The sequence below is a fragment of the Delphinapterus leucas genome, chromosome 2 (genome assembly GCF_059928025.1).
Source record: "Delphinapterus leucas isolate spDelLeu-1000000601 "Yukka" chromosome 2, BTC_Dleu_Yukka2, whole genome shotgun sequence".
Classification (NCBI taxonomy): domain Eukaryota; kingdom Metazoa; phylum Chordata; class Mammalia; order Artiodactyla; family Monodontidae; genus Delphinapterus; species Delphinapterus leucas.
In genome coordinates this window covers 118,257,483-118,268,232 of record NC_143130.1, presented here as the reverse complement: position 1 = coordinate 118,268,232, position 10,750 = coordinate 118,257,483, and the positions used below count along the sequence as shown (strand labels likewise).

The 10,750-nt window shown below is 37.3% G+C and overlaps 1 protein-coding gene across 4 annotated transcripts in view; it reads right to left on the bottom strand.

Annotated features, from left to right (window-relative positions):
• FAM177A1 (family with sequence similarity 177 member A1) overlaps nucleotides 1-10,750 on the bottom strand; it is a 36,897-nt gene that overhangs the window by 16,250 nt on the left and 9,897 nt on the right. For 2 of the 4 annotated variants that reach the window (XM_022570732.2, XM_022570730.3), the window contains 3 exons: nucleotides 5,076-5,142; nucleotides 3,884-3,981; nucleotides 119-2,063 (listed from right to left, as the gene is read on the bottom strand). In XM_022570732.2, coding sequence (XP_022426440.1) covers nucleotides 1,857-2,063; nucleotides 3,884-3,981; nucleotides 5,076-5,142 — 372 coding nt within the window. In that variant the 3' untranslated portion in view covers nucleotides 119-1,856. Of the gene's footprint in view, nucleotides 1-118; nucleotides 2,064-3,883; nucleotides 3,982-5,075; nucleotides 5,143-10,750 lie in introns of those variants that run through there. The other 2 variants (XM_089907612.1, XM_022570731.3) reach the window with 2 other exon arrangements.

The following is a 10,750-nucleotide window of genomic DNA, read 5'->3' as shown; positions in this document are numbered from 1 at the left end:
CACTGTTTAATTTTTAAGAGATGAAAGAAGAGAGTAGAATATCATGAACTATGATTCAGAAGGAATAGTAACTATTAAAAGGGTTGAAAAGGAAGAAAAAGTGAAAGAGGCTTAAAAATAAGACAAAACCATTTAATGCATTTATGGGAAATTTTATAGTTTGCATAAATAAAAAGTATAAAAATTTAAGGCACAGTGAATAACTATATAAACATTACAAACTGGCCACTGTTGGACAAGTAGAAAAAGTAAAATTCAAGAAATGTAAAACCTTCATTAATCATTATCCTCCTTCTACTACAATCAGAAAAGTTTCTGAGTCAACTCTTTTAGATCTAGTGCCTCTAGGGAGAGAAGATTCAGATCGCCTTTAGATATGCTTGCCTTTACAGGATAACCAAATAAATATTTGAGCTTGAATATCTTCTCAAATGAAGATAAAAATTATAGGGAACACATCAGATTAGCATTGTTTAAAGCTACTAGTAAACTATAATTTATGATATTACATAATCTGACAATCCTTTAAGCACTAAATTATATAGTTTATACCCATGACCAAAAAGATCACCGTCACATGCCATGCACCACCATACCATGAATCCATGTAACTGAGGATTCCTAATGAAGAATTATCTTTCCTAAATTCTTCAAATTTCAGTTGAAGAACTTAGTGGGCAGATGTTCATGTTCATTGCTAACAGACTTCCATAATAAGCCCACTGTAGCTATGTTGTTTCTTTCAAGCTATATAGATATAGTTAAGATTGAAAGCTTAATGCTATTTAGAAGGCTATTAACAACCATAATCCTAAAAACTCTTTTTAAGTTTGTGAATAGGTTTTTAAGAGCAGCATATCTGAAATACTCTACATATTTCTCCTTATCCACATTTAGTTATAAATCTAAGTCATACAGATATAAGATCCTGAACACATATAGGAGTATTTTCAAAATTAGTTTCATATTATACTTTTGTAAGGTCTGCTAATGGCACAGTGGGTACAGAGATGGCCAACTGGGTCAAGCAAACCATCCACTGTTCTTGCTTTGAAGTGGTGAATGACAGGTAACTTCATTATGCTACCATTGCACATTGTACAATATTTAACAGTGAGCCCTGGAGGGTTAAGTCTTCATCTGTCCCCCAATCTTGACCCATAGGAGGCATTCAGGGCTGAAAGAGTGACATAAACAGGATGCCATGTGGGTAATCACTAGGTATTACCATTTGAATACAAATACATTAAGATTAAGCTTCATTAAAAAATGGAAACCCATCTTAAGATTTGGTGGTGTTATAAACTCAATCACCTTCCCATGAAATAAAGTTAATTCTCAAGGAAAGAAAATTCAAAATGCTTTCATCTTGCTCCTTTTATTACACATTCAGTGAACCATCCTTAGTATGAAATGAATGGTTAGATATATAAATGTAAGAAAGACATAACATGAGAAGATCTAGGAGAAAAATCCTCATTTTAATCTGAGACTACGAATATCAGCTCTAGTTAGCCTTATTCAGCAACTTACCTATTTTTTTTTCTTACACAAATAACAGACAAGCTTGATAATTTAACTCTTCTTAATTGGTGGTTAGGGTCCTAGAATGTCCTTAACTTTTTTTAAAAGATCATTTTAAAACCAAAGCACTAATCTGACAGTAAAAGCATAGTACAATTATCCAAATTTCAGATCTGGCTTTTGCTAGATAGAGCCTAAGAATAAAGAAACATTCTTCCCTTTCCCGATAACTTAATAATTTAAAATATAAATAACTATTAAGTCCCATTGAATAGAGAGTGTGAAAGTTCCTGGTATAAAAACTACCTTAGAAGTTTGATGGTCATTTCATTCTAAGGAGGGACAGAGACTGGATTTTGTTTGCTCTCCATAATTACTTCACAATCTCCCTCCATTTCAAAGTTGAGATTCACAAATGAACTGGATACAAGTGTTTCTGGTTGATCTGACTGAACAATGGAATCAGCCTGCAGCTTATTTTGCTGGTATTGTCTTTCTGCTTCTTCAGACATCCTGTTTTCTTCTTCTTCCTCCTCCTCCTAAAAGGAGGAAATATCAAGAATAGTTGAAATATAAATGTCCAAAAGGAATAGTATTTTTCTCCCACTTTCAGCTGCTTATGCCTTTTTTTTAACCAAAACATTAGTGTCATGTCCAATTCAGTTTCATCCAATTAAGACAAGACATACTTCCCCTTCCCCTGTTTCCAAATTGAAATGAAAACTATTGTATGAAGTACATGTAGTGAAGCTATTTTTAAAACACAGTATAGCACTGCTTAGCTTAGATGAGACCTGAATTAACTTTGACACGGGCTGGATCTCTTCAGGTTAATTCTAATCTAAATAAAACATTAGCTAATACTGTATCACTACAGTTACAGGGTGTCAGCCTATTCAGTGGAATAGGGTGGTCTATTCACTTAAGTGATACAGCATGGTTAGTGTTCCCATAGCACCTAGTAGACAGATAAGGCAGTCCCTGCCCTCAAGAAGTTTACAATCTAGGAAGGAAGTTAAGACATTTAGGGCTTCCCTGGTGGCGCAGCGGTTGCGAGTCCGCCTGCCAATGCAGGGGACACGGGTTCGTGCCCCGGTCCGGGAAGATCCCACATGCCGCAGAGCGGCTGGGCCCGTGAGCCATGGCCGCTGAGCCTGCGCATCCGGAGCCTGTGCTCCACAAAAAAAAAAAAAAAAAAAAGACATTTAAGAAGAGTATTAGAACAGAAAGGAATAACCACCATAGAGATTTAGAGAGTAAATAACTTCTAGTTCCAGAACTGCTCAATTGATGGAGGAAATGGTGGCATTTGCATTGGTCCCTGTAGTATGGTGAGCCAGTACAGAGTGAGTAACCTGTCAGGATGATTAATCTAGAGATTTTCTGAGAGTGAAGGAGAAAGGCCATTTAGGAGACTATCACAATAGTCCAGATGAGGTAATGAGGCTCTCAACAAGGCTAGTAGAGTTAAAAACACTCATTTGTTCATAAAACAGTTTTGAAACCACATAACAAATACAGTCAACTGAGCTGAGCTTTCTAGATTCATGCCTCTACATTGCAGCTTTACCCGAATTGCCCTCCTTGTTTGCTTGAAGGAGTAATGAAAGATTCTAATATTTATTTCAAGCTCACCACTATACACTCTGGGCTGCCCTAAGCATTTTACATATTAACTCATTTCATCCTTAGAGCAACCCTGAGCATGGATGCTGCAATTTTCCTCATTACAAAGACGAGGAAACTGCAGCTTATATAGGTTAAGTATCTTGCCCAAGGTTACAAAGTTAGAAGTGGCAGAGCACTTGGTTCTCGAGCCCACACTCTTAAATGCTAAAGCTTTCTCACTCTTTAAAGGTAAACTTATTTCACCCTCACCCTAAGACCTCACGACATCTGCACACAAAATTGCCTCATATCTTTGTGCCTTAACAACTGGCACTTACACATTTCTAGTATTGGTCATTTCCCGTGCATCAAACCCATTCCACTTCTCCCACATCCAGTCTATGTGTCCTAAGTACAGAGACCAGGTCTTGTTTCCTCATCTTAAATTTGGAATAATAATTCAAAGAGAGGTGTGTGGAGATTAAATTAAATAACATATCTAAGGCACCTCTCACAGCAACTAGCACATGAAATCTAGCTTAATTGTGCACATAGATTGTAGGGGAATTTCAGTATTAAAAAATTCTAAAATGTATGCTAATTTGATAAAGAAATTAATGACTCGAGAATGAAATGCCTAGTATAAGGGAGCTATCTTTGGGGCAGCTAGAGGATACATGTCTTCATTATGCAACCCATGAAGTCCACAGCAAACCAAACTGAATCAAGAAAATGTAAAAAGGAGACACACCTCCTTCTTCATCCGGTAATACTCATCAATGGCATACTGGTATTTTGGGGTGCTGATGCCCAAAACAGATGCAATCTTCTCTCCGAGAAAGTCACACACTAAAAATACAAAAGTTAAATGACTTACATAATTCCATAAACATTTCTTGAGCCCTTTCTATGCGCAAAGCACTGTACGAATACAAAAGTTACACTCCCTGCCCTCGGGGAGATAATGAACATTCAGTACATCTCCTTTGTGTATCTTCCTTGATTTCCCCAAGAAGCACAAGTGGCTCCTTCTGGGCTCCCAATAACACTGCTCATACCTCTTACTATTAACACTTATCACCAGGTGTTATAATCATCTGTTAGATGTCTATTTCTTCAAGAAAAATGTATACTCTCAGAGGGCTGGGATATCACTGGGCTGGGAGAAAGGAATGGATTATACTATAGCACTCACTGAGCGCCTGCCACATGCCAGGCACTATGAAAGGTTAGACTCAAAGAAGTTGAAGAACTGGCCCAAGCGGACAAAGCAGATCCAAAGTTCAATCCAGGTCTGAATGTAAAGCTCATGTTGTTTTCATTATACTAGACTGTCTAGCATATATTGAGAGCTCAATAAATGTTTGTTGAATGAATTATTATTCACATTTAGATCTAATGAAAGGCATAAAGTGGTAGAAGCTACGGGGGAGTTAAAATGGGAAGCAAAGGAAAGCTTTATGATTTAAAACGCATATTTAAAGTTAGCATGATTAAGTCATAAGTTGATAATTCATTTCCTTCAAATATGACTTAGTTATATCTCAACTTAAGAAATGAAATATTAATCAAATAAAACATAAATGAATTATAACTACAGGCTTTAGAATAAGCAGTTAGAATGAGAACAATATCAGGGAATCAAATGGCAAAATAGCAAAATAACTGCTAACAGGAAAGTTTCAAGAACATGAAAATTGTATCTAAATTAATATAGCTATTTTTTAGTCCTTTTTTTAAAGCATATCCAGAAGCTAAAAAATGTTTTAAGATGAAGTACAAGTTAGATTAATATCTTCCAATGTGAGCTAGCTAGCTGCTAAGAAGGGAGTGACTAACCCCCAATTGTTTCTCCTTCAATTTTGAAACACCCTATTTAGCAAAGCTCCTGTTCTGGGAGCATATTATAGTGGTCATACAATATTCAAACAAAAAAGTAATACCTGAGAGGGTTGATGTGGCAGCACGAAGCATGTAAAACCATAAGTAGGGGCCCCAGGTAAGTTTTGTCTGCAACAAGAGGTTAGGTTAGCAACATTCACACCTAAATTCATTCTATACATTTAGGCCAGAAAGTAGTGAAACACTTGGTGGGCACTTAGAATATTCTATAGATGATACTATAAACAGAGTACAATCCAATAAAAAAAATTAAAAGCTTTGTAGAGAGAATGTCACAAAGACATTTTACATTCACCACCTGGTATTTTGGGGGTGCTGATGCCCAAAACAGATGCAATCTTCTCTCGGAGAAAGTCACACACTAAAAATACAAAAGTTAAATGACTTACATAATTCCATAAACATTTCTTGAGCCCTTTCTATGCGCTCAAGAAATCACCACCTTAAGTCCACAGAATAACCAAAAAAAGCAGCAGCCACTGAAATGGAGTTGGTTAAGTCATAACCTTGATTATTTATGAGTTATCCAGAGCCTTCCTTTCTCCTGTCTTGTTGCTTTTTTGTCTTCATTGTTCAAAAGCACACCAGAGAGTGTGTACATTCAATGGAAAGGGATCTAAGAAATCATACAGTACAACACACGTATGATTTAGTGGGGAAATTAAGGTTCAGAGAAATTAAGCAGATTAAGGGCACATTAAATGAACTTTTAATGGTGGGAAAATAAGTAACCAGTAAGTGGCAAGATGAGGTTTTTTTGTTGCTGTTCCTTCAAGGATTAAAAAGGGACTAGAGGGCTTCCCTGGTGGCGCAGTGGTTCAGAGTCTGCCTGCTGATGCAGGGGACATGGGTTCGTGCCCGGGTCCGGGAAGATCCCACATGCCGCGGAGCGGCTAGGCCCGTGAGCCGTGGCCGCTGAGCCTGCGCGCGGCCAGAGCCTGTGCTCTGCAATGGGAGAGGCCACAACAGTGAGAGGCCCGTGTACCGCAAAAAAAAAAAAAAAAAAAAAAAGGGACTAGAGCATATAACCCAAGAAAAGTTTAGTATCTGTTTGGTAGGCTAGGACCACTGGCAGAATGCAATCTACACTACACACCTGCATAGTTACCCTTGGTAATTCCATAGAATACTTCTGTGAAGCTTGCCACATAGATGACAGTTTACCTCTGTGGATGAAATCAGTAATAGGAGCATGATTCATCATACCAATATTTTTGTTTATGAAAAGAAAACATAGTATAGAGCCTACAATCGATCAAACACATTAGTAATCATTTGAATATTGGTTCCAGGGAGAGAAGGAAGAGATAAACCTGTCCATAATCTTCTTAGATAAGATATGCTGATGACCATAAGGGCGTTAAAAAAGCATATACAAGAATATCTGTAACACTGAAAACTGTAGACACTGGAAATGACCCTTTTTTCTCTATTGGTGAAATGGAAGTATCTTCCTTTTCCGCTGTCTAAAGCTAATGAAGTTGCCAATTTCGGTGTTATTTCCTTTCTTGCTGGTTAAGGAAAATTTTTCACCTCAGGGTTTTCAAAGTCATTTTGAGTGGCCACTGTCTGTCTTAACAACTTCTTATGCAAATTAATTTAAAAATAAAGTTCTATATTTTAAATATTTTTTAAAAAAGGAATATCTGTAAGACTGGGCAGATGGGCTAAAGCAGAGAGGAGTAAACATGTAACATAGTCTTTCAATGAAAAGTAGGTATATCAATTCCTGGGATAACATTTCTGAAAAGACACACAAGTAAGGTAGCTCCTTAGTTTCTCTTTACACAAGAATGGATGTCCAAGCAAACAAATACAGTCAAGAAAACACTGTAGGGCTTCCCTGGTGGTGCAGTGGTTGAGAATCTGCCTGCTAATGCAGGGAACGCGGGTTCGAGCCCTGGTCTGGGAGGATCCCACATGCCGCGGAGCAACTAGGCCCGTGAGCCACAACTACTGAGCCTGCACGTCTGGAGCCTGTGCTCCGCAACAAGAGAGGCCGCGATAGTGAGAGGCCCGCGCACCGCGATGAAGAGTGGCCCCCGCTTGCCACAACTAGAGAAAGCCCTCACACAGAAACGAAGACGCAACACAGCAAAAATAAATAAATTAATTAAGAGTTAGGACTTCAAAAAAAAAAAAAGAAAAAAAAAGAAAACACTGTATATTTCTGCTCCCTGATAAAAACCTGCTATATCTTCTACATTCAGTGCAGGAAGCATCTCTTAGGTGGGGATAAGGGGCTCTGTTTAAGATGCTCTGACTTTAGTGTTTATTTATTTATTTTTTTAACAGCAAATGGGACAGTACAGAAACATAGGGAATGAAAGCAATTTCTATAACACATAATAAGTGATAAGGCCAAGAAACTACTTAGAAAAGGACTCAGCATGCTTTTGGAGAAAAGCATGCATTTCGCAGTGGACCAATTCTCCTGGGGTTGTTTCTAGGGAGAACAATTGCTAATATCCAGGCTGTGACTACCAAAGAGTCAAACCTGCTCCAGAGCTGAGACACTGCATAAGGATTCCTGAATACCATCTATCATTATCACACAGAGTTATACAGAATGAATGGATAGGGCCCTTTGTGCAGACACTGACCCAGAGTCTACACTGGAACACTGCCACCACTGCCAGCATCACTACCGCCACCACCATCCCAGTAACAGAAGAACTGAGACAAGATCTTGAGTCTTTAAGACTTCCAATTTATGAGTGCAAACTCAAGTAGATTCATCTCTTTCTTCAAAAATTTAATTATCTATTTCTTCCTGCATAATTTTCCATCTCTTCCTTAATACAGAACTATTAAGACTTGCTATCTTTTGTTTTGAAACAACTTATTTTTAAATTATAAAAGTAATGCTCATTTATTGCAATAACACAAAATGGAAAAAGTATAAAGAAAATTTAAGTCACCCATTTTTCCACTGTCCATGGATAATTATCATTAACATCTTAGTATATTTTTCCCAGTCTTTTCCTAAGCATATATGTGTTTTACAACATTGCTATACTTTTTCTATCCTGCTATTTTTCCCATTTACTATATTGAAAATATTAAGCATATTTCCCAAATGCTTAAATTCTTAAGGGTGGAATAACTAGGTCAAAACTATAATCATTTGGAAAGCTCTCCCTTCACAATGCAAAACTTCACACCAGAAAATTTACCAATAAATATTCAGCAGTAATGTATGAGATTGTCCATTCCCTTGTACCCTCATTACAGTATATTGTTCTTTTCCTTTTAAAAAATTTGATAGGCAAAAATGAGCCCAGATAATTTTGAGTTCTGACTATATTAAGAAAGGCATCAGTCCATTTATATAGGTAACAGTTATGTGCATAATCAAAGTTTTTAATATGTACAGTTAGATACACACATATACACATATTTAAGGAACCCTAAGTGAAACTAAATCAATGGTTAAAGGAATTACTGGAAATATGTTTACTCTTAACACTCATCTAAGGTAAAATGTAAGGAAAACAATTATAAGATTGTAAAAAGATCTAGGTCTCCATTTCTTACTTTCTATCAAGTATCATATGCCAGGAGTATTATTCTTTTATTTATTTATTTTTGACTGCATTGGGTCTTTGTTGCTGCGCGCGGGCTTTCTCTAGTTGCGGCAAGCAGGGACTACTCTTCACTGTGGTGCACAGGCTTCTCATTGCGGTGGCTTCTCTTGTTGCGGAGCATGGGCTCTAGGCACACGGGCTTCAGTAGTTGTGGCTCGTGGGCTCAGTAGTTGTGGCTCGCAGGCTCTAGAGCACAGGCTCAGTACTTCTGGGTGCACGGGCTTAGTTGCTCCACTGCATGTGGGATCTTCCCGGACCAGGGCTCAAACCCGTGTCCCCTGCATTGGCAGGCGGATTCTTAACCACTGTGCCACCAGGGAAGTCCCAGGAGTATTATTCTTAAATCTTTATTTTAGATATCAGTGTTTTTCTTTAATTGGGTCTGTTCTACATATCTACTATGTAAATATACAACAATACCTTTTCCAAATTCCTGTGTCCTATCAGATTTACGATGCATTAGAAGCCAATAGAAATTGGAAAGTCTGCTTTGCACATTAAGTGATGCTAGGTCTGTCTTTAATTATAAACAGCTGCTAGGATGTTTATTATTTTAAAAAAAGACAAGTGTTGGTGAGTATGTAAAGAAATTAGAACCCTTGGACACTGTTGGTGGGAATGTAAAATGGTGCAGCCGTTATGGAAAACAGTAGGGCGGTTCCTCAAAAAATAAAATACAAACACCAAATGATCCAGCAATTCCACTTCTGGGTATTTATCCAAAAGAACTGAAACTAGAATCTCGAAGAGGTATTTCCGCTCTCTTGTGAGTGGCAGCATTATTCACAGTAGCCAAGATATGGAAACAACCTAAGTGTCCCCATTAAAGAGGAAACCACTATCTGCAAGTTTGCTTTACGAGCAGAAGCCTACATTAAATTACAGCATTAAAAAAAGATGGCTAACATTAACACGTGCATGCATAAGCAATAAACCAAACGAAGATATCTATAGTTCAGGCAGCAATTTAAAATATCCAACAAATGAATTGTGTCTCTTTTAGCAAAAGATTTAAGTAATTGTTTTTTTTGGCCTTGGTTAACTTAGCCAACATAGATAGTCCTATTGGCTAATTATAAATTCTTCATGAACGGTACCAGATTTTTCTCTGAAAATTTTATGTAGAAGTGAAGTATAATGTCAGCTCTCAGCTTCCAACTAAGTTTATAACATAAGCTTCCTACTGGCAGTATTTATACACACACACACACACACACACACATATATATGGTATTAGTATATAAGAGCAGCTCCTCGTTGCCTAAAAAAATCACTATACTCTAGGAGACACAATTACCACCAAGGAAAATATAACTTTAAAACTTCAAAATGGATATTTCAGGAATGAAGCCAAACAAGTTAATTTCATAAACTTTCAAATGATTCTTGAATAAGAAATGTAGGGAAAATTGTTAAATTTAGTCATGGGTTTTCAAATTCCAATAGAGTTCTAAAATTACCTTTTGAGCGAGATTCCTTGTGCTACCTACTGTATTTGCTTTGTTATCTAATACTACCTTACATGTATATAGTTCTTAGTCATTTTTCAATGAGTCTTCATATGTACTATCTTTTTAATCTTCAAAAACAATTCTTAATGTAGATGAGACAAAGGTTATCTTTTTTTTGTAGTCGTGAGACCTGAAGTGCAGTGGGATTAAGTCTTCGCCACAGGGAGGTGACTACTGCAGGACTAAGCCAGAACTGAAACCAGCTCTGACTATGCATGCTGCCTCCCAGCGAAGGACACAGACAGGTTTCTTATCACCCAGGTTTCTTGTCTTAGTTTAGGCCTAAAAACTCAAATAAATTCGAAAGACAACATACTATATACAAGGTAACTAACTATTTTAAGAGTGGATATGGACTTACAGCACAACAGCAGGAGGAACTCTGTGGACCCACTACCCAGTGAAACTGGTGAAAATTATTTAAAATAAACATTTAAACCCTCTGGAAATGGTCCTAAGGATATACTACAAATGAAAAAAACCATCTATTCAAGAAAATAAATAAAAATTTGACAAGAAAATGAGAGTATGAAGTAAGTGAACCAAGACCATTGGCCTTTCCAGCAAAGTGAAGTGGAAATTCACTGCCAGACTGGTACAGCTAAGAACACAGGGCTC